Below are 22,039 nucleotides of genomic sequence, written 5' to 3' on the forward strand. Positions count from 1 at the left end.
CAGGCTCCAGCGTGGAAGTGAAGGAGGACAAGTGCTGGGAGAAGCTGGAGGTTTCCTCTAACCCCCACCGAGCCAACAAGCTGACGGACAGGAACCCCAAGACCTACTGGGAGTCCAACGGCAGCACCGGCTCGCACTACATCAATATCTACATGCACCGCGGCGTGGTGGTCAGGTGGGGCGGGGGCTGTGGGTACTGGCCCCCCGGGGCGGGGGTGTGGCTCTGTGTGCCGGGTGGCAAAGAGCGTGTCCCAGTGGTGGGGGAGGGATCAGGTAGCTATGGGAGGGGGTTGGACCTGGGTAACGATTTGGCAAGGAGTGGCAAGGTGCCCGGGGTGGCAAAGGGGTGTTCCCGGGGATGGGGGTGGGATCAGGTGGGTAGGGGGGTGGCTGGCTGCCCGGTGTCCCGGGGATGGGGGTGGGATCAGGTGGGTAGGGGGGTGGCTGGCTGCCCGGGGTGTCCCGGGGATGGGGGTGGGATCAGGTGGACAGGGCAGGTAACAATTTGGCGAGGGGTAGCTGGGTGCCCGAGGCAGCACGGGGGGACTGCACATGCCGGTTCCCTGGCTCAGGCTGGGGTGGGTTCCCTTTCCAGTAGCCAGCCATGCAGGGACTTGTCTGTGTCCCCGGGCGCCATGCTCCCTGCTGGAATGTCTGGAGGCGCTGTGGGCCCAGAGCCATGAAGCGCCAGGTGCAGCCCCCCAGGAGCTGGGCGGGGGGGCTCAGGGGCTCCCGTTAGGACCGGTGGCCATGTGAGGCTCTGAGCCTGCTGGCGGACATGCCCCTCGGGATGGGCACCCTAGGCTCAGGCTGGAGCACAACCCCAGAAATGGGCCAGTGCCGATGCTGTGGCTCTCCCTGGCTGCAGGCAGATGAGCGTGGTGGTGGCCAGCGAGGATTCCAGCTACATGCCAGCCCGGATCGTGGTCATGGGAGGAGAGAACCCGGCCAGCATCAGCACCGAGCTCAATACAGTGAGTGTGGCCCAGCCCGCCCTGGACAGAAAAGGGGGAGCTGCAGGGAGTGGGGGTCCTGTGGCTTGGGGGCTCCCTAGCAGGGCGGGTGCAGGCTGAGAGCTTCGCACCTGCCAGCGCCCATCTCTGCTGTTCAGTGGAGCTGGGTCAGCCTGGCCCAGGCTCCGGGGGGACGACTGCCGCGGAATTGGGAGGCAGCCAGCACCCGAGGCGCAGGGAGTCGCCAGCCCCAGGCCTGTAGGCCCTATCCTGGCGGGCACGTCACCAGCGCTCCCCTAGGAGGGGAGGAGCAGGGCAGGGCCCTGAGCTTAGGGTCCGTCTCCAGTGGTGGCCAGGATCAGCTGCTCCAGTGGGAGGATCAAGACACCCCAGTGACCAAGTCCCGGCTTCCCCTCCTGTCCTGCTCCTCATCCGCCCCAGGCAGGCCTGGCACAGCCTGCCGTGTCCTAGCTGCTCCCGTTTCTGCTGCTAGACCCTCCCGCCCTCTGCTTCCCCAGACCCGAGTGCGCTGCCCTGGGAAACCTCTCCCCAGAACCCAGCGGCGCTGTCTGGGCCGGGCAGTCTGCCTAGCTTAGGGTGTACCAGGGTCTCCGCTGCCCGGGGGCTGTAGAGCAGAAGAGGGACCGAGAGGAGCTGGGGAGCCGCCTTCTGGCCCCTGGGGCAGCACTGAGTCCCACGAGGTCAGTGGGGTGGGCGGGGCAGAGAGGCAGCCCTGCGCGTTCCCAGTGGGAGCAGCATGTACACCGTGCCAGCAGCCAGCCGGCTGCGTGTGGCGCTGGGCCTGTGCTGGCAGTGACGGTGCTGATGCCAGCTCTCGGCACGGCTGGTCTGTTCCTTCAAGCCGTGGCTCCTGGGGGCCGGCGATTCCTTGAGAATCCTGCCTGTCGCTTCCCAAGCGAGGCTCCCCCCCGCCCCGCTGCAGAGAAAAGCTGGAAATTGGGACACCCCACCACCACCCCCAGCTCCAAACCGGTGGATGAGCCTGATCTGGGCGCTGGGAGTGGGGCGTGACGCTGGCTCAGTAGCACCACTCGGGCTGGGAGCCCAAGGGGCGCAGCGGGAGATCTGCGTCTCTCTCGGGCGCCTCTGGCACTAGGTGCCGGGTGCCCACAGGGCTCGCTGGGCCGCTGGTCGGTGGCTGTCAGCCAGTTCCCATGCCCGGCGACACCCCTCGATCCCCGTTGGCTGTGGTCTCTGCGGCTGCTCCCGGCGGGTTGACGGCAGCTCCTGAGCAGGGTGGAGCTCCCAGGGGCTGGTCTCCCAGTGGCCGTGCCGGGAGGGGGCAGCAGCAAGTGGTGGAGAGGGCTGGCACGTCTCGCTGCTCCAGCAGAGCCATGGTTTCTCTGATCTGCCCAGGTGTGGCTGGGCGGGGCCCTGGGGCTGCCTGATGGAGCGGCAGAGGCTTTGCTGGCTAGTCCAACCCCTGCTGGGAAGCCGCCACTTACGTCCCAGCTGCTGGTCATCTCCTCGCCCCATCCCTTTTGGGGCCCATGTTCCTGCACGCCACTAACCCCACGGCTTTGCCTCACGTGGCTCTGGGGGCTGGGCCTGGACAACTCTCCTGTGGGGCGGGCTGGGATCTCTCACAGCCTCGCCATTTCCGTGTCTGAGGGATGCGGCTCTCCCTGCCTCCCTAGGTGACTGTCATGCCCTCGGCCAGCAGAGTGATCCTCCTGGAGAACCTGACCCGCTTCTGGCCCATCATCCAAATCAAGATCAAGCGCTGCCAGCAGGTGGGTGTACTGGCGGGCCCCCTGTGATGAGTTCGGTCACAGAGACCCCCTTGGGACTGTCCCCTGATGTGCTGAAATTACCTTTGAGCCCCTTTTCCCTGCCAGCTTGGGACTCCAGAACCCTGCCTTGTTGAGCCAGACACACTAGCCTGCTGCACCACAGACCCAGGGTCTGGACCACTCCTCCAAAGCTTCAGGCTTTAACTGAAAGCCACGCATCAGGTACTCCTGTCTCCAGCACTCAGATGTCCAGCTCCCAATGGGATCGAAACCCCGAATGATCCGTTTTACTCTGTATAAAGCTTATACAGGGTAATCTCATAAATTGTCCGCTCTTTGCATCACTGATAGAGAGATATGTACGGCTGTTTGCTCCCCCAGGTATTAATCACTTACTCTGGGTTTATTAGTAAACAAAAGTGATTTTATTAAGTATAAAAAGTAGGATTTAAGTACTAATACATTAAGCCTAATACATTAAGAAACTGATTACAGGTAATATCTCATCCTCAGAGGTGTTCCGATAAGCTTCTTTCACAGACTAGACTCCTTCCTTGTCTGGGCCCAGTCCTTTCCCCGGTACAGTCCTTGTTAATTCCAGCAGACATCTTAGGTGATAACTAGGGGTTTTTTCGTGACTGACAGCCCCTTTTGTCCTGCTCCACCCCCTTTCTAGCTTTGGCACAAGGCGGGAATCTTTTGTCTCTCTGGGTCCCCACCCCTCCTTCTAAATGGAAAAGCAACAGATTTAAGATGGATTCCAGTATCATGTGACATGGTCACATGTCACTGTAAGACCCCGAGTCTCCATTCCCCATGGGCTGGCCCACAGGTACGCGGGAAGGTTTGCAGGTAAATAAACCATTTACAACCAATTGTCCTAGTCAATGGGAGCCATCACGATTCTAAACCACCATTAATGGCTCACAACTTTGCATAATTATAATAGGACCTCAGAGTTGTACTTCATATTTCTAGCTTCAGATACATGAATGATACGTGCATACAAGTAGGAGGAACATAGTCAGTAGGTTATAATCTTTGTTATGATACCTTACAAGAGACCTTTTGCATAAAGCATATCCCAGTTACATCATAGTCACACTGACAAGCATATGTCCATAAAGCACCTGGTGTGCAACATCACACCCCCGTCCCTGTGTGCAGCCAAGCCGGTCTCTGGCCTCCCTCACCCCCTGCAGGGGCTCTACGGGCCGCGAGAGGCCTGGCCCAGGGGCACCCCGTGGGAGTCGCTCGGTCAGCTCCGGGCCCGGCGGGCCCATGTCTAACCAGGGAGGTTTGTGCCCTCTGCAGGGTGGTATTGACACGCGGGTGCGTGGCATCGAGATCCTGGGGCCCAAGCCCACCTTCTGGCCCATCTTCAAGGAGCAGCTGTGCCGGCGGACCTACCTGTTCTACACTACCCAGGCGCACACGTGGTGCCAGGAGATCGCGGACGAGCGCATGCAGCTGCTGCAGCTCTTCAACAGGTGAGGCCTGTGCCCGGGGTGCCCCACAGCGCTGACCAGAGCCCCGGGCAGTGCCCTGCCCCGTGTGTCTGTGCCCGGGGTCCCCCATGGGCAGTGCCCTGCCCTGAGTGTGGCTGTACCTGGGGCTGTACCCCTCTTCTCCCTCCAGCGCTGGCCATGGCCCTTGGCAGTGCCCTGCCCTGTGTTTCTGTACCCAGGATCTGCCCGCCCTGCGCTGGCAAGGCCCCAGGGCCCCGCCAGTGACTGGTGCGGGTGTCTCTGCTGTTGCAGGCTGAACTGCGCCCTGCGGCACGAGCAGGTGTTCGCCGATCGCTTCCTTCCCGATGACGAGGCGGCCCAGGCTCTGGGCAGGACCTGCTGGGAGGCCCTAATCAATCCCTTGGTGCAGAGCATCACCAGCCCAGGTACCGTTTCCCCCTGCCCGGTTCCCCGCTGCCCCCAGCCTGCCCGGCCCGACTGGCTCAGCCTCCCCCTCCGGCCTTGCAGATCCCAGCGGCGTCAGCCCCCTGGCCTGGCTCCTGAGCGAGTACCTGGAGAACCTGGAGACGGCCCGACGCGCCAAGAGCCGCGCCACCATCTTCAATTCCCGCGTGCGGCGCCTGAGCCACCTGCTGGTGCACGTGGACCCCGGCAGCCCGGAGCCCGAGGAGCTGAGAGCCCCGGTCAAAGCCAGTAAGGGCCCCTCCCCCGGCGGGGCTTTGGGGCCGGGCAGGGAGTGGGCCGGGTCCCAGGGTGGGGCTAGGGGAGGAGGCCCTGGGGTGCTGCCCGAGGCTGAGTGGGGAGAGGGGTCCCTCCGGGTAAGGACTCTCCGGGCTGCCTTTGACACGTCCTGCTGCCAGGGCCGGGCACTGGTGCTGCAGCTCGGCGCGACCTTGTGTGTGCCTGGCGCCCGCAGGCGGGGTGACGTGGGAGAGGGCTCTGTGGGGCTGGCGGGCAGCCCCTGGGCCTGGCGCGGCAGAGGTTGGTCCTCAAGGCCCTGGGCGGCTGGCTCAGCAGAGCCGGCTGGGTGTAGGAGGCAGAGATGTGGGGGCCTAGCCCAGCCCTCAGATCCGTGGGTCTGGTGCCCACAGGCAGAGCCGGCAGGGGCCAGCCCTGTTGTAAGGGGCAGGATCCTGGCCGGGGGTGGCTACTCCGCTGCCCCGGGGTCTGCGCACCAGGGTGCCCGGGGCTGGCTGGCTGCTACGCGCCCTGAGCTCCAGGCTTGGCCCCCGCAGCCCCCGCGCACACACACACTCAGTGACCATGTGGGGCTGAGCCGGGCCCATGTGGGCAGGGGGCTCCCAGCCACCCCTGCCAACTGCCAGCGAGCTGCCCTCTCCGGGGGAGCGCTGGGAGGGTCGGGCCCAGCCCACGCCCCACAGGCAGCTTTGGGGTGGGGGAGGCTGCTCGTGCTGGTGCTGCCCCCGCCCTGCCCCCCGGGCGTTGCCCTCACGTCGGCTCCCCCTTGGCAGATGGGAAGAACGGGAAGAACAAGGAGACGAGCTCCGGGGCCGCCAAGGTGTCGGGGAAGAAGCCCAGCAGCCTTACGGGGATTACGCAGTGCTGGAGGGGCGTGGTGCAGCAGCAGGTGTGGGGGGGCGACGGGGGAGGGGGGCTGGTGCAGCAGCAGGTGTGTGTGGGGGCGACGGGGGAGGGGGGCTGGTGCAGCAGCAGGGGTGAGGGGAGCATTGGGCTGTGTGTATCTGCTGCCCGTCCCCCACCCCACCCTGTGTGGGGGGAGCAGGGCCCTGTCCTCCTCTGTCTCTGCAGCTCCTGCCCCAGGCCCATGAAGCCCTTGGGACACTAGATGCGAAGGGCCCTCCCCATGCCTGTCCCGTCCTGTCCCCCTGGCCCCCTCCCCACCCTCGGGGCTGCCCCCATGCCCGGCCTACCCTCTACCCCCTGTGTCTGTCATGTCCCATCCCCCCCCCCGCACACCCATCCTGCCCCCCACGGACACCCCAGCCTGTCCCCTCCCCACGCCCGTCCCGGCCTGTACTCCCCCCAAGGCTCCCTCAGGGCCCTCCCCGCCGACCTGTAACCGTGGGCTGCCTGCCCCGCACAGGTGAAGCGGTTCCTGGAGTCGTCGTGGCAGGGGCCGGACTTCGTGGAGCGGTACTGCCGTCTCTACCTGGGCCTGCGCCGTGCCATGGAGGAGCTGTTCGGGCAGCAGACGGCCTTCACGCTGGCCCTGCGGCAGGGCTTCTCCGGGGGCCTGCTGCAGCTCTCCTTCCTGACGGCCATGCACGTGAGTGGGGGGCTGCCGTGGGGCTGGCCTGGCCCTGGGGCACGAGCCTGGGGCCCAGCAGAGCTGCCAGGCTGGTCGGCCTGGTGCCAGGTGTGAGGGGGCCCAGGTGCGTGGGGGTCTCTGCCGGTTACCCCTGCTGTATTCAGGCCATCTAGTCCGCTCCTGCTCCAACAGCCCTGGGCCCTGAGAGGGAGCGAGCCCCTCGCGCCCCCTTGCCCACAGCCCAGACATGCAGCTCCCACGGCCCCACCTCCCCCATTCTGCCTCCTTGTCTCCACGGGTGGGGTGACCCCTGGGAATGACCCAGCTCCTAGGGAGTGGCCCCTCACCCTCTGCAGGACTGTTCCCTCCCCTGGAGCCCCCCCATCACCCCTCTCCATGTGAGCGTCCCCTGAACCTCCATGGGGACTCCCTGCCGTGGGGAGCCACCCCGAGAAGGCCCCTGGCAGCTGGCGCTCTCCCCTGCAGGTGAGTGAGCAGTTTGCTCGCTACATCGACCAGCGGATCCAGGAGAGCCAGAGAGACACGGCCAACGTGGAGTTGCTGCACCGGCTACAGCAGAGCCTGGAGCCCATCCTCTTCCTCTCCGGCCTGGAGCTCGCCAACACCTTCGAGCACTTCTACCGGTGAGCGGCCCCAGCCGAGGGAGTGGGGCGCTGGGCCCCACCCCCGGCCTGGGCTCTGTCTTGGGCCTGCCACGTCTGTGAGTGCTGGTGCCTGGCTTGTTATGGGGGCTCTGGCTCGGCTTGGGCCGTGGGCTCCCCAAAGTCCCGCCAGACTCCGATCAGCAGCCCCAGAGCCCTGCTCCAGGCCATAGCAAAGGCAGGGAGGGTCCCGGGGGGGTTCCGGGACGGGAATTAGGGGTGGCTCCAGGCCTAGGGGCCGGGGTGGGTTTGTGGGGAGGCAGTCGGGCTCTGGGCCCCGCCCTGACGCCGGCGGCCGTTGCAGGTATTACCTGGGCGACCGGCTCCTGGCCCAGGGGAACGTGTGGCTGGAACGGGCCGTCGTGGAGCAGATCGGGCTCTGCTTCCCCAATCGCTTCCCCCAGCAGATGCTGAAGAGTCTGAGTGAGTCGGAGGAGCTGCAGCAGCAATTCCACCTCTTCCAGCTGCAGCAGCTTGACAAGCGCCTGCTGGAGCTGGACGCGGGCCAGGAGGACGCGGTGAGCCCCCGGGCGGGGCGGGGTCTGCCCGGGGCCCCCTCCCTTCCCAGGGGGGTGGGGGGAAGCAGTGAAACGCCCTGGCGGGGCAGGGTCTGCCCAGTGCCCTCTCTGTTCCCAAGGGGCCGGGGAATGCGGTGGGCCCCCAAGCAGGGTGGTGTGGGGTCTGCACGGTGCGTTCCCAGGGGGTGCTGCAGCCGAGCCCCTGGCGGGAGCCTGATCCCTGACACCCCTGCTCCTGTCCCCAGGCGATGGCGGAGGAGCCGGCCACGCTGGAGGAGGAGCCGGAGGTGAAGGTGCTGGCCCTGTCCCCGCGCTGCTGGACCGTCTCCCCGCTCTGCTACCTGGAGGATCCCAGCAGATGTTTCCCGCGGCCCCTTGGGGGCTACTTGGCGCGGTTTGCCGACTTCTACACCAACAGTGAGTCTGGGTGCTGGGGTGGGGCCGACTAGGCCGAGCAGGGGCTTGGGGGCTGTCCCTGTGCCCCGTGGTGGTGGTGGAGAGCGGTGTGTGACAGGAGAGGGAGCACCGGGGGGCCGTTCAGGTCGCTTTGCAGGGGATGGGGGGCAGGGCTCTAGAGTCACTGCACTGGGCTGGAGATTGGGGGGGGGGTGTCAGACGCAGCAGTGAAACCCCTGGCCGTGGCCGTGACTCCTGGGGCAGCTGCTAGTGCTGGGCCAGGCTGGCGAGCAGTGGGGTGAACTCCAGCCCCGCCTGGGGGTGTGCAGCTGGGAAGGGGGCCAGGCCGGCGAGCCGAGGGGTGAGCTCCAGCCCCACCTGGATGTGTGTGGCTGGAATTGGGCAGGCTGGCAATCAGTGGGGTAAGCTGCAGCCCTGCCTAGGGGCATGTGGCTAGGGGGGCACAGCCCTGGCTGGCTGAGGACTCGGGGGCCTGGCCCTCTGGTGGCTCTGCTGGGACTGGCCGCGTCTCTTGCAGGTCAGAGCCGGTTTGGCCTGGAGCACACGAAGCCGCGGCGGCTGCAGTGGACGTGGCTGGGCCACGCAGAGCTCCGGTTCGCGGGCAGCACCACCCTGCACGTCTCCACCCTGCAGATGTACATTCTGCTGGGCTTCAACAGCGCCCAGGTGGGACCCCCCTCTCCTCCCCCAGCATCCTGGAGCTGCCCCCAGCTCGCCCCTGGGGGTGGGAACCCCCAACCTGGCTGCAGACCCCTCCTGTCCTCGCAACACAGGGAGAACTTCCCCCCAGCTCATCCATATGGGGCAGAGACCCCCTGTCCTCCCCCCTGCACAGATACCCCCTGTCACGGAGTCCCTGGGCGATGCTCTGGAGCTGCTCCCCATGAAGCCAGTCAGGACTCTGGGGCAGTCGCCTTTCTGGGAGCAGCCTGTCTTCAGGACACGCAGCTCGCACAGCTTCCACCTTCCTGGGTCTGACCTCGGAGCATTCAGCATCCTCTGCCCCTCCGTGCGCTTCCCCCAGCAAGTCTGCTCAGGCGGGGCTCCTGGGGAAGCCCAAGGGTCCTGCCCCCGAACTCCGCAGTCAGACGGGACTCTCAGCCAGCCAGTAAACCAGAGGTTTATTAGACGACAGGAACATGGTCTAAAACAGAGCTTGCAGGTGCAGAGAACAGGACCCCTCAGCTGGGTCCATTCTGGGGGGCAGTGAGCCAGACAACCACATCTGCCCTTCACTCCATGTCCCAGCCAGCCCCCAACTGAAACTCCCTCCAGCCCCTCCTCCTCTGGGCTTTGTTCCTTTCCCGGGCCAGGAGGTCACCGGATTCCTTTGTTCTCCAATCCTTCAGCTCTCACCTTGCAGGGGGGAAGGGCCCAGGCCATCAGTTGCCAGGAAACAGGGTGTCGGCCATTCTCTGTGTCCAGACTCCTGCACACACCTGCCCTCTAGGGCTCTGCAGTGATCATACACCCTTATCGCACCACCTAGATACTTAAGAACTTCATAGGGGAAATGAGGCACCCCCACACTATTCAGAGGAAACATTAAGAACAGTCCCACTTCGTCACACACCCCCCCCCGGCAGTGACCCCCGAACCCCTGGACTCCTTTCTCCACAGCCCAGTCCCTGCCCTCCTGTGACCCAGAAACCGCTGCAAAGCAGCTGCTGTGTTCCCAGGTGGCTTGTGCCAGAGGAATCAGTGTTGTTCTCTCTCCCCTTTGCCCCTCAGTCCCCCAATGTGGTACCACAGCCCCTTAGCTGGTGCTCCCCCCCCAAAACCCCTATCACCACAGCCTCTGATACCTCCCCCCCATTGCCACAGCCCCGGCACCTTCCCCCATCACCATGGACCCCAGCGACCTCGCCCCAGTACAATCACTCCGGCCCCTCCCTCACGGCCCCCAGCGACCTTGCCCCATTGCCCCAGCCCCTGGGCCGTGGCCCCCAGCCACCTGGCCCACTTGCCCTGTCCTGGCCCCCAGAGCTGTCGCCCCATCATCATGGCCCTGCCCCTGCGTATTCACTTCTTGTCTCCTTTGCTCCGCAGGAAGTTGCTGTGGAGACCCTGGCCCAGGCCACAGGGCTGTCTCCTGTCCTGCTGAGCCACGCGCTGAAATCTCTGATGGGAGAGGCCGGGATCCTGACCCGGAGCCTGCCGCAGGGGGGTGCGTATGGGGAGACTGGGGAGGGGCAGTTGAGCCCTGGCCCTGGGTGGTTCCTGAACAAGGGGACCACAGATGGGGATGGAGCCCCTACGCTGGGCCTGGTTGGGGGGTATGGAGGGTTGGCCGGGTAGGGCTGGTCCCAGAGCAGATGCCAGGGAGCAGGGGTTTGTCTGTGAGCCGGAAGGGGGTTTGCATCTGGAGTAGCCAGTCCCCAAGCAGGGCTGGCTGGGGGGAGGAGAGAACTGGGCTGGTGTCTGTGTGTGGGGTGGGGGGTTTGGGGGTGGTCCCCAAGAAGGGCCGGGGGTTGGGTACATGGGAGGGGCTGGGACTGGTCCCCAAGCAGGTCAAGGGGGGTAGATGGAAGGGGCTGGGGCTGGTCCCCAAGCAGGGCTGGGGGGGATATGGGAGGGGCTGGAGGAGCTGCTCCCTGGGCATGGCTGAGCGCGGCTGTGTCGGTCCCAGGCGTCCTGCGGCTGAACGAGGCGGCCCTGGCGCGGGCGGCGGGCCAGCACCTGTGGCTGCTCCCACAGCAGACGTACCTGAACGTGGAGGATGACGAGGGAAGCACCCTGGAGAGGAAGAGGAACATCATCTGCTGCCTCATCATCCAGATCCTGAAAGGGGAGAAGGAGCTGCACATCGATAACCTGGTGTTCAGGGTACGGGTCCTGGCAGGGGAGCGGCCGCGGGGCTCCGTGCCCGGGCAGCGTCGGGGTAACTCTGCCCTCTCCCCCCCAGGTGATCGACGCCTGTCAGAAATGGGAGTCTGGCCCCGCCCTGCAGTTCCTCAGCTTTTGCTGCAGCAGCACGGACGTGCTGTCCTGCATCCTGCACCTGCTGAGCCAGGGCTACCTGCGGCGCCAGGAGGAGAACCCCCAGCTGCTGGCGTACGTCTCCCCAGAGCCCATGCCCTCCCCGCCCCCGCAGCGCCCGCCCCAAGTCACCTTCCAGACTGTGGAGATCAAGACTATGCCCAACGCAGCCTGCACCGAGAGGAGACAGACCTTCTCTACCTTCAGGTAGAAGCGGAGCAGGGCTGTGTAAGCAGGCCAGGTGGGCACGAACACTGCACCAGGGGAGTGCCAGAGCCATCAGCCACAGGCAGGGCATCAGCTGCCCGGTGCTGGGGGCCTAGGCGTGCCCAGAGCTTGAGCGAGGAGAGCAGCCAGGCCTGGGCCCAGCCACGGCCCCTGGAGCATGAGACACGATTCCCAAGGGCTTGGGGGTTTTAATTTAAATAAAACAGCTGTGCTGATCTGTGCCCACAGTCCTGGGCCCTACCAGGGAACAGCAGAGCTTGGGCACAGCTAGAGGGACTCCCTCCCTTGCCTTGGTGCAGCTGGTGCCACCACCCCGCACTAGGGTTCAGGCAGCTGGCTGAAGATCCTAAAGCTGGGCCAGGGCAGAACAGAGCAGTCCCCCTCCCTGAGGTCCAGCTCCATTGGCAGCTCCTGATTCCCCCTTGTGCCCTGGCTCCATGTGCCTGGGGGGGTCAGCGTTGAAGGCAGGTCCCTGGAGCTGGGCTGGGCATTCTGGGCCCGCACTGGCTGGCACGCTGTCTCCTGGGGGTTGTGCACTGGGCAGTGCCTGGCGTCTGCAGCAGCCATAGCCATGCATGGTTTGTAGGCCCCCAGTGCCCACCACAACGCAGCTGGCTGGGAGGCAGCAGCATTGGCCCTGGCTGAGGGGCTCTGCACCACCTTCCCGCCCAGGGCCCAGCTGCACGCACCTTGCACCCCAGTCACAGTGGTACCAGCATTAATTTATTAAAATTAATCCAGAAAAGCAACCGTACAGTAAGTTTAAAAAAAATAGAATCTTGTAAAAAAACAGGGTAACGCTTCCTCGGCTCCGCGGCCGCCCAGGGCTCCGAGGGGCTGGGCTTGGAGCCTTCCAGGCAGAGGGCAGGAGTGTGACATCAGCCCAAGTGCCAGAGCTACCATGCTACTGTGAACCCCATGCCAGCAGTAAATGGAAAGACACAGCCGTGCCCAGGGTCCCCCCATCTGCAGCCCAGCCTCCTCCTGAGCCCCATTGCTCAGGAGCAGCAGGTGGGCCTGCCCCTAGCATTTCTGGGCAGGGGGGCTGATGTAGTAATGGGCTGCAGCTCAGACTGGCTGGGTACTGACTCCTGGCACTGAGGGCACAGCTGGGCCAGCCCAGCTTTCTGCTCCCCTTAGGCCAGTGCCTGGGACCTCACTGGGGAGCACAGGGTGGCATGGGCACTGCCAAGCACACCTGCCTTGAGTTCCTGCAGCAGGCACAGCTCCCCCCTTGCTCTTCCTAGGGCTGGGGCCCCACTGCTGATGGTGGAGGAGGCCCCCACCTGCCACATTCATGGCTTCCTCCATGCAGCTCTAGGTGAGCCTCAGCTGGTCCAGTGTTCCCTAGCATGGGGGGTGGGGTGGGGCAGGGGGGAAGAGCTGGGCCCAGGCTCAGCCCCATGGCCTCTGGGGTGCTGCAGGGCCCTGAGCCCAGGCTTACCGGGCCCTTGAGCAAAGGGTGACAGCCCCTAACCGAAACGGCAGGGTGGGGCAGAGACCCCTCACTCCCTGGAGCTGCCAGTGGGGCCCTGGTGCTTCCGAAAGGGGGCAACGGAGTTAGGCTCTTGCCACAGGGTGTGACTGGCTGAGCTGGCCTCCGGGCGGGAGCCAGAGCAGCCTGTTCTGCCCCCACAGGCACAGCACCAGTAAGACTCCCTCCAGTTGCTCCCAGTCCCCCTCCCTTCCTCAGGGTGGGACCCCTGGCCCTGGCTGGTGGGAGGCTGGCTTGGGCACCATGTGGATCCCCCTGCTGCACCAGTTCTAGGTGCATGTTAGAAGGCCCATGGGGGGAGAGAGAGTGGGAACGGCCAGGGCATAGCACCTGGAGCTGGGCAGCAGGAACCTCCCCCAGTGCTCAGCAGAAGCGACAGGCCCTGGACATCGCCTCCTCCTGCCACACTCAGAGTCCGGGCTGCCCGGCTGGCTCACACGCTCTTCGAGTAGCCAAAGATGCCCACGGGGAGATGCTTGACATGTGTTGGCCACTGCGCTGCTAGCTGGAAGAACTTCACATCGTTCCACTCCACGCCATCAATGGACACTGAGAGGAGAGAGCAGAGTGCAGAACGTAAGAGCGGCCACACTGGGTCAGAGCAATGGTCCATCGAGCCCAGTATCCTGTCTGCCAACAGTGGCCAGGTGCCCCAGAGGGAATGAACAGAACAGGGAATCATCAAGTGATCCTCCCCTATTGCCCATTCCCAACTTCTGGCAAACAGAGGCTAGGGACACCATCCCTGCCCATCCTGGCTAATAGTCATTGGTGGACCCATCCCCCATGAACTTATCTCGTTCTTTTTTGAGCCCTGTTATAGTCTTGGCCTTCACAACATCCCATGGCAAGGAGTTCCACAGGTTGACTGTGCATTATATGAAAAAAAATATTTTTGTTTGTTTTAAACCTGCTGCCTATTAATTTCATTTGGGGGCCTCTAGTTCTTGTGTTATGAGAAGGAGTAAACAACACTTCCTCATTCACTTTCTCCACACCAGTCATGATTTTATAGACCTCTATCCTATCCCCCCCTTAGTCGTCTCTTTTCCAAGCTGAAAAGTCTCAGTCTAATTAATCTCTCCTCATACGGCAGCCATTCCATCCCCCTAAACATTTTTGTTGCCCTTTTCTGAATCCGTTACAGCACGCAGTATCCAAGATGGGGGCGTACCATGGATTTATAGAGGCAAGAGGATATTTCCTGTCGTAGGATTTAGCCCTTTCCTAATGGTGCCCAGAGTTCTGTTAACTGTGCTCAGAGCACCGCCGCGGCTCAGCAAGGGCCAGGCAGGGCTCAGAGTGCACAGCTAGGCCAGGGGGAGAGAGAGAGACTCGGGCAGAGCTCAGCCAGCCCTGTGGCCCAGCGCATGCTGCAGCCTGCCGGTGTCCGAGCAGTGGGGCAGAGCTGTTGGCCTGGTGGGCTCTGGCATGGTGCCAGAGAAGCTGGGCACTAGGGATTTAGGGTGCTGGGCTGCCCTCACCTCGGAGCATGGTGTTCTGGTGCTTAGCTGTACAGATCAGGCGCGTAATCCCTTCGATGACTTGGCTTTTGGGCTCCAGGTCCTTCTCTTTGGGTTTCTTACTCAGGAACATCACTGGGAGAAGAAAGCAAAGACTCTTCGACCCAGCCCTGCCAGGGGAGCAAGGCAGGGATTCTCTGCCCCCGCCAGGGTTGGTACAGGAGTGCGGGCCCTGCCCGGGGGCCGCATGGGCCTTTGCCAGCTGTTACCTTTCTTGTTCTTCTCCTTGGTGACCACAGTCATGGCCATGGTGCTGGGGGGGACCAGCTCCCCAGGGCTGGGCACGCGGCTGACCTGCAGGGATCGAAAGTTGCTCTTCAGCGTGTTCTTCAAGCCCATCTCCCGCTTCTCTCCCTCCTTCTTCTTCTCCGGCCCCTGGGTTGTCCAGTAGTCGACCTGCAGGCCCATCACCTCCATGCCGGGGCTTAGGGACCTGGGCGACAACCACAGCCACATAGCACCAGGCCACACTCCGCCCCTCAGCGCCGGGCCTCGCCACGCCATTCCCACCCCCTCCTCACCTCGCACCTGCCATTGGCCCCCTTCTGGGTCCTGCTGCCCCACAGCCAGCTCCAGCCCCTCCTCCCCGTGGGTGTCACCCATGTGGCCCAAGGGGCCTGGGCCCATTGCCTGCAATCTCCGCTTTCGTTTAACAGCCGAAGAGTCTCGGGCCCGGGGGTCTGGCTGTGTGTGGCACAGCCCCCGCCCCTCACTGCCTGGCAGCGTGTGGGCCCCCTCCCTTCTGGGCCAGGGCGTGGGGGGACGCAGAGGAGGCTGAACCTGCCAGCCCTGGGCTCTCGCTGCCTCCTGCTGGGACAGAGGAGTGTGGCTGGCTCTGCTGGAGTGAGCCGCAAGGAAACGGTTAACAAGGCTGCTGTGCCCAGTCCCCAGGGACATTAACTCTGCTGGCCTCCCTCCAGTCCCCCTGGCGGAGCCTCACCCAGCCCCCGAGAGGCTGCTGCTGACGGACGGGGAGGGCGGCGGGGTGCCCATGGCCTCCTTGCTGTGGGGGGTCCCTGCGCCGGCTGGAGGTGTGGAGCTCAGCAGGGAACTGGTGCAGACCGTGGCATCGTCAGAGTCCACTAGCGTGAGGGAAAGGCAGGGCCAAGTTAGAGGGGCGAGGGGGGCTGCTCTGGGGCAGAAGGCCATGACACCCCATTGCCTGTGGCTCTGTGGGGGGGCAGGATGGGCACTCACAGCCAGGGCTCACCACTGGTGCGTCTCCCTTCGGGCAGTCCTGGTGCTCTGGCCCTGAGGGGTGTAGATGGGACCTGGCCAGCCGAGGCTGTAGCAGGGCTCGGGGAGGGGGGGCCCCCTTGGGGTTCCCCACCAGAGGGGTCCCTGCTGTCCCCAGTGGATCCGGGCTGGGCGCCCACTGCTCAGTGGGGAAGAGGCAGAGCCAGGAGCAGTGAAACACGCAGCCTGGCATTGAGGGGCACAGCCAGCCAGGCAGCTGCCCAGCCCCGTGGCTCTGGGACGCAGGGCGGGCTCACCTGAGGCGCTGAAGGACTGTTCCACGAGCCCCACCTTCACCACCTGCAGACAGAGAGACCTTAGACACCTCCCCTGGCCCTGCGGCCAGCCCCCCGCCCTTCCCGCCCCCCCCCCAGTGTCCATGCGCCTGGCAGGGCTGGCCTATGCGGTGCCTGCACCCCCCCTTACCATCAGACACTCACCCCGACAAATGGCACAAACTTCTGGCAGGAGTCGTCGTCTGGGCTAAGCGAGGGAAGAGCGGAAAGGTCAGACGGCAAACCCGCTGCCCGGAGCACGCTGCTGCCCTCGGGGCGCCAGTCCACCGGGCAGGACCCTGCCTTGCCACCTACGGGCCGAGTAAGGCTTTCTGCAGGGCCATGCCCGGCCCCCCTGGCTGGCAGGGGGAGCCCCTAGTCATTCACCACATAGGGCAGTACCCAGCCCCCCCCGCTAGCAGGGGCAGCCCCCGAATTGTTCGCCACACAGGGCAGTGCCCGGCCCTCCTGGCTGGCAGGGGGAGCCCCCAAATTGTTCACCCCAGCAGGAGCAGAGCACTGCGGGGCTGGAGTGTCCCCGGGCACTGCCCCGTCCCCTACATGCACAGCACCCGCCCGACGCTGCAGCCCAGGGTCAGGCTAGTGGGGAGGGCAGGGGAGGAGCGGGGATAGCGACAAACAGGGAGCAGCACAGGGGGGCTGCAGGGGCTCCCCCCACACCCCGCTCAGCTACTGCAGGGAAGTGAGTTCACATGCAAAGCCTGGGCCGGGCCCTGCTCCAGGGCCGCAGGGCAGAGGGGAGCCGAGGGGCGGGCGGGGGCACCGGTTCTATGGGACGGAGGGACACACAATGAGGCAACAACGCAGCAAGCCACGGGCCAGTACCTGATATAAAAATCAAAATAGAGGCTTCTCTTCCTTGGGTGCCACAAACCAAGAGAAGGGAGAGGTGAGCGCGCTGCTGGGACACGCGCCAACAGCCGGCCCCCACGCACAGCCCACCCCCCAGGGGCAAGACGGCTCCAGGGCCAATTCAGGGGGCTGACCCCTGCGGGGGGACACAATTTGCGTGAACCCTGCCAGGACAGAAACCATGAAAATGGCCTTGGTATCTCCCAGTGCTCTGCCCAGGGGCTAGCATTGCCCCTCAACCCCCTGCTAGCCTGGGCTCCCCCCAGCTCTGCCTGTGCCCCTCACTCCCGACCCGCAGCCACCTGCTAGGCTGGGCTCCCCCCACCCCCTGCTGTGCCTGTGCCCCCCCCCACAACCCCTGCTAGCCTGGGCTCCCCCCAGCTCTACGGTGCCCCTCACTCCTGACTGCAGCCTGTTATCCTAGGCTCCCCTGCCTGCTCCCCCCACTCCCAACCCGCAGCCCCCTGCTAGTGCAGCCCTGGGCTCCCCCCCCCAGCTCTGCCTGTGCCCCCCACTCCCCCTGCTGTCCCAGCCCTGGGTTTCTCTGAATGAGGCAGATTAGTCGGTAGCTCCGTGGGCTTTTCCCCAGCTGGCCACGCTGCTCCGCCTTCCGCCCGCAGCTCACATTCCTGGCCTCACTGCGTAGCAGGATTAAGTCCTTGGGTGTGCCAGCAAAGGCCGGGGAGCCCAGTGCCCAGCCCAGAAGCCAGCATCCAAGCAGCTGGGCTGCCCATGTCCCCAGCCACGCTCCCACCTGGCAGATGACCCAGAAAGCCCTGAGGCTCCGTGGCAGCAGACAGCTGATACCCAACCTGCTGCACATGGGGAACGCTGCTGTGTCCAGCACTGGGCACGCCCCACAAGGGCCAGCAGCGTGAGAGAACGAGAGCTATCGGTGCCCCCCCGGGAGCAGGGGGAGTGCACGGGGCTGTGAGGAGCTCTGATCAGAAACAAGGCCCCAGAGGGAAGGGTCACCCCTGCTCTCTGCCTGGGCCCCCGCACTCCGCGCCGAGGGATACGGCAAAGGCAGGCCGGGCAGGAAGGGCATAGCGTGGCATTTGTCTGGGCATCTCCGCTCAGGGCTCCTGTGGCTGCTTCTGCCACTCACACACTGGGGGGGGGGGGGGGCGGCGCCAGCTGAGAAGGGGACTGCACAGGAGACCCTGCATCGGTTTGGGGGACCCCAGCTCATCCAGCATAGGGCTTGGCCAGTCCTCCCCTCCCCCAGCCCTGCCCATCCGGGCCTGCTGGCCTTTCTTCTGCCACCCGGCTAGTTCAGACAGTTCCCTAGGGCACTGTATAAACCGGGGGCCACCCAGCTGGGATTCAAAGTGCCAAGGCCCCGGATCTGGCTGCGGAAGGGCCCTCGGCAGTGGCTAGAAAGACTGGTTGGTGTCCAGGGAGACTGCGTGTGCCCCCGGGTCTGAGCTGGTCGTGCCCTTTGCAGGGGCCTGAGCACTCACTCCTGCTCTCACCTCTTCTGTTTGTATGTTAGCATGGCCTCGGAGATGGGCAGCTGGTGAGACTGGCTGGCTCCTGCAATGAACTGAACCATGCGGCCAGGGACGTCCACGGTGTCTGGGGAGGCAAGGTGTTATCTCTCAGCTCTGTGTTCTCAAGGAACCAGGGCACAGTACCCAGCCTGCCTGACTCACGGAAGACTTCCCCCCCCACCCCCCAGCCTCTGCTTGAACCAAAGCTGATCAGAAGACAGACTTACAAAAAGCAATGAAAAGGCCATCGGAGATGCACCTAAACCCCTCTGGACAAGGGTGACAGGAGTAAGGCAACTCCCCTCACCTCATTTGTATCATAGAATATCAGGGTTGGAAGGGACCTCAGGAGGTCATCTAGTCCAATCCCCTGCTCAAAGCAGGACCAATCCCCAATTTTTGCCTCAGATCCCAAAATGAACCCCTCAAGGATTAAACTCACAACCCTGGGTTTAGCAGGCCAATGCTCAAACCACTGAGCTATCCCTCCCCCCTGAAGATGGGACAGGGAGGCATCCCCATTAGCGCACAGAATGGAGAACAGAAATTCCAAGGCAAGAACCGCACTGAACTCTGGGACCAGAAAAGCAGGGAAGCACTGCATGATGGGGGATCTCTGTTCCAGATGTTAACGAACCCACGCCTGCACACACCCAGCTCAGTCGTTATCAGACCAATTCTAGTAAAAAATCCTTTATTGGTACCCAAAATACTGAAGCTATCTAACTGCATTGTGGGCTCCCTGGAAGGAACACCGCCCACAGCCAGGAATGAGCGGTTCCTATTGTCTAGCCTGAACAAAACAATTTTGGGATCCTCCCTTGAGCCATCAGTTTATCCATAAACAAACCTAGTGTTCTCCCTTGAACCACTGTTCTTTCCCCACAAAAACCCAGACCCACGCTCAAGGAAGTGCTCTGATGCCTGGATCCAAACTCTGCAGCAGTTCCACTGGGACCTCATCTTCTCCTGATGAAGTTCATTTGATCCTGCTGGGGGCTTGGCCTGGCTCCAGCACTCCGGACCCTCAGCTACCACCATCACCTGGGACCCCCATTGATTCCAGCTTCACAGAGTGGCGAGAACCTAGCTCTCTCTCTCTCTCTCAGTCTAGTCTTCTGACCCTGACTGGTGGGATCAGTTAGAGTTTTCTAAACCTGACTTTTGTAATCAAATTGAAGTTAGATTTATTATTATCCCTGTTTTGTTTGTTTGGCTCCCCTCTGGTTATTACCTGGCAATAAATAACTTTCATCATTAAGCTGGTTGCTTCTCTCTACCCCACATGTCGGTGTTTTTTGGCTTCCCCATTCACTCTGCAGCAACGCTCCTTGTACCTAAGCTAAAGGTCCCTGCAGCGCCCAACAATCCTGGGGGGTTTGCTCATCAAGTGGGTTACGACCAGAACAATTGTAACGTGAAAGTGGGGATAGGGATGTGCTGAACCTGGGCCATATGAGAGTAGCAGCTCGAAAGTGTCTGCTGAGTCCAGGGACATAGAAGGGGTCAGCTTGAGAGTGCTAATTAACCCGGTCCTCTCAGACGCGCCCTGTTAATGTGTGTGTTCGTCTGATCCTGGGGCGGGAGGAACCCAGCGCTGGGGAACCTTGGTCTGGCAGGACAGCTCCACTGGGAGGGCACTTGCAGCAGGGAGAAGCAGAGCTCCGTGTGAGAACACACGTGGCACAAGCAGGACATTGACAGAATTACAGAACCCCCCTCTTCCCCCGACAGAAGAGTAATCCTAATAAATGAGTGAACCCAAAGTAACGGGCAAATCTGGTAACAAAGGGCAGAGTTGAGCGCACTGCCAGCTGCCCACACAGCCCAGAGCTGGCACTGCCTGGACGCCCCTGCTGCTCACCTGCGCTGGGGGGCTCGGCCCTGCTGAACAGCTCCCTCCACGCCGTGTCCAGGAAGAGCGCGCTGTACCTCCCATCCACAGACGCCAGGTACTTGGCCAGCGGGTGTGAGCCTGCCAAGGAGACGGAGGCAGTGACACAGCCAGAACAGACCCTGGCTGCTCCCAGGAGCGGAGCTTGCTGACGCCCGGGCTGCTGCCGCCTCTCCCCCACGTGGGCAGCCTTCGGGGGGCCCTGCAGCCCCTTCCCCAGAGGGCCCTGTGCCCGGAACTGGGGTGACCAGCGGGCGGTTCTTACCCAGTGGCACCACGAGGAAGCGGAGGTAGTTCAGCCAGTCGGGGGTCTTGCTGGCCAGCTGCTCCACGAAGAACCGCAGCACGACACTCAGGTAGCTCTGGTCTCCCGCCACGGCCACTTTGACTGGGGGAGGCATGTGAGAGTTGCAGTTACAGCTGCAGAGGGAAGAGAAACCCCTGAGAGACTCAGAGCCACGCAGGGGCCAGGACAGACGCTACCCATGGAGACAAAGACACTCCCCCCACGCAGCCCAGATGAAGGGCACAGCTCCCCACGGGCAGGTCTGCTGCGTCCTGCCTCACTGCTCAGCGACCCACTGTGGCTTATGGGGAGCAGCCATGAGTTCTCAGTGTTGAGACTGACACCACCATCATTAGGGTCCAGTGTCAACACCCAGCTGGGAAATATGCGGGCAGCCCATCCCTGCTCCCAGCCCATGCACTCAGGGCCCAATCCTGCGATGGTGCACAGTCAGACCCCCAGCATCCATGCACTTCTCCTTCAAACCCCTCCCTCACTGCAAGTCGCTGAGCCTGCTCCAGTGCTATCTGGGCCAGGCCCTTCCCCCACCCCACCCCACCCCGGCCAGGGTCTGGCCCCAGAGCCAGTCTCCTCCCCCATGCCTCTCAGAGCCAGCCCCCTGCCACATCCCACACTGCATGGGGCCAGCCCCCGCCCCCAGAGCCAGTCTCCACCCCACCCTGCTCAGGGCCCGCCCCCTACCCTGCCCAGCTGCACTCACTATCTCTGGATGCGGGCGACGATGGTGTTGAAGGCAGCCTGGACGTCGGCCACAGACCAGGTGGAGACGACGGGTTGTTTGTGCGCCTGGAGCTGCTCGCTCAAGTACTGTTGAGACAAAGCCAGAGAGAAGGCAGGGGCTGAAGCCCCGCTCCAGACAGCCGAGCCTGTGGGACCCATGCTAGCCCGAGCCCATGCACACGTCCCTTCTCTCCCGCCCAGTGGCTCCAATTCATCCAGAACCCAGCACTGGGTAGGAGCAGTTCTAGAGGCATCCCTCTCTCGGGGGTATCTGTGCCAGGCCCCTACCTCAGGGCCCCCGTGGGAGCTGTGCTGCACAGCGGGGGGAGGTTGGACCCAGAGACTCCGTTCCCATGGGGGCAGGGCATTTCCAGCACTTGGGGGGGGGCGGGGGGCAGGCATACCCGGCAGAAACGTCTCCAGGACAGACAGGCTCGCCGATCGCTCCCAACAGCCTGCCCATTCTCCCAGCTTGGGGAGGGGTCCCTGAAGTTCCTTTCGGACCTGGCATTTTCTCCCCCACTTCCCCACTGTAATCTAGTCACCCCTCTAGCTCCCCTCTAACCATCTGGGCAGCCTGGGCTGTCAGTCTCACTGTGAGGCATTTTCTCCAGCCCTCCAATCGTTTCACTGGCTCTTCTCTGCCCCTCGCCCCGTTTCCAATGGCAGACCCCAGACCTGGCCATGGCGTCCAGTACTGGCCGCGCCAATGCCAGAGAAGGAAGTAAAATTGCCTCCCGGCTCCATCTCGCTAGCTCCCTGGGGAACAACAGCAGCGAGTGTTCCTGAGCCCTGAGGAATCCTGCCATAAACACGCCCATCCAGCGAGGAGTCCCCAGGGACGACTCCTTGCGAGCTCTGCCAGGCAGCTCGTTCTTAGTCCATTTAACGAGGGCTCTCGTGAGGCTGAGCTAGGCCTGTGAACCGGTGTGTCATGTGGAGCTGAGTCAAACACCTTCCCGAAGTCTCAGTATGTTACATCTCTGCCGTTACCTTTATCAACCAAACTTGTA

At 63.4% G+C, this 22,039-nt stretch overlaps 2 protein-coding genes across 4 annotated transcripts in view; one reads left to right on the top strand and one right to left on the bottom strand.

The window, feature by feature from the left end:
- Positions 1–11,425, top strand: part of CUL7 (cullin 7) — a 37,130-nt gene extending 25,705 nt beyond the window's left edge. Inside the window, exons 16-30 of the mRNA XM_084623118.1 lie at positions 4–175; positions 869–974; positions 2,612–2,707; positions 4,022–4,197; positions 4,468–4,601; positions 4,684–4,869; positions 5,649–5,764; positions 6,242–6,424; positions 6,893–7,050; positions 7,373–7,586; positions 7,832–8,003; positions 8,521–8,669; positions 10,053–10,170; positions 10,633–10,829; positions 10,909–11,425. Of these exons, the coding sequence (XP_084479244.1) occupies positions 4–175; positions 869–974; positions 2,612–2,707; positions 4,022–4,197; positions 4,468–4,601; positions 4,684–4,869; positions 5,649–5,764; positions 6,242–6,424; positions 6,893–7,050; positions 7,373–7,586; positions 7,832–8,003; positions 8,521–8,669; positions 10,053–10,170; positions 10,633–10,829; positions 10,909–11,193 (2,462 nt within the window). The 3' untranslated portion in view covers positions 11,194–11,425. The remainder of the gene's footprint in view (positions 1–3; positions 176–868; positions 975–2,611; positions 2,708–4,021; positions 4,198–4,467; positions 4,602–4,683; positions 4,870–5,648; positions 5,765–6,241; positions 6,425–6,892; positions 7,051–7,372; positions 7,587–7,831; positions 8,004–8,520; positions 8,670–10,052; positions 10,171–10,632; positions 10,830–10,908) is intronic.
- Positions 11,426–11,911: 486 nt separating this feature from the next.
- The window catches only part of LOC311517876 (phosphofurin acidic cluster sorting protein 2-like), a 112,869-nt gene continuing 102,741 nt past the window's right edge, over positions 11,912–22,039 (bottom strand). Inside the window, exons 15-25 of one of the 3 annotated variants that reach the window (XM_084623119.1) lie at positions 21,007–21,113; positions 20,265–20,419; positions 19,970–20,080; positions 18,088–18,190; positions 16,586–16,618; positions 15,905–15,947; positions 15,722–15,764; positions 15,169–15,310; positions 14,438–14,661; positions 14,190–14,303; positions 11,912–13,254 (exon numbers count right to left, since the gene is read on the bottom strand). In XM_084623119.1, coding sequence (XP_084479245.1) covers positions 13,139–13,254; positions 14,190–14,303; positions 14,438–14,661; positions 15,169–15,310; positions 15,722–15,764; positions 15,905–15,947; positions 16,586–16,618; positions 18,088–18,190; positions 19,970–20,080; positions 20,265–20,419; positions 21,007–21,113 — 1,191 coding nt within the window. In that variant the 3' untranslated portion in view covers positions 11,912–13,138. Of the gene's footprint in view, positions 13,255–14,189; positions 14,304–14,437; positions 14,662–15,168; positions 15,311–15,721; positions 15,765–15,904; positions 15,948–16,585; positions 16,619–18,087; positions 18,191–19,969; positions 20,081–20,264; positions 20,420–21,006; positions 21,114–22,039 lie in introns of those variants that run through there. The other 2 variants (XM_084623120.1, XM_084623121.1) reach the window with 2 other exon arrangements.

The sequence above is a fragment of the Lepidochelys olivacea genome (assembly GCF_965140295.1).
Source record: "Lepidochelys olivacea isolate rLepOli2 genome assembly, chromosome: 3".
NCBI classification, from domain to species: Eukaryota; Metazoa; Chordata; order Testudines; family Cheloniidae; genus Lepidochelys; species Lepidochelys olivacea.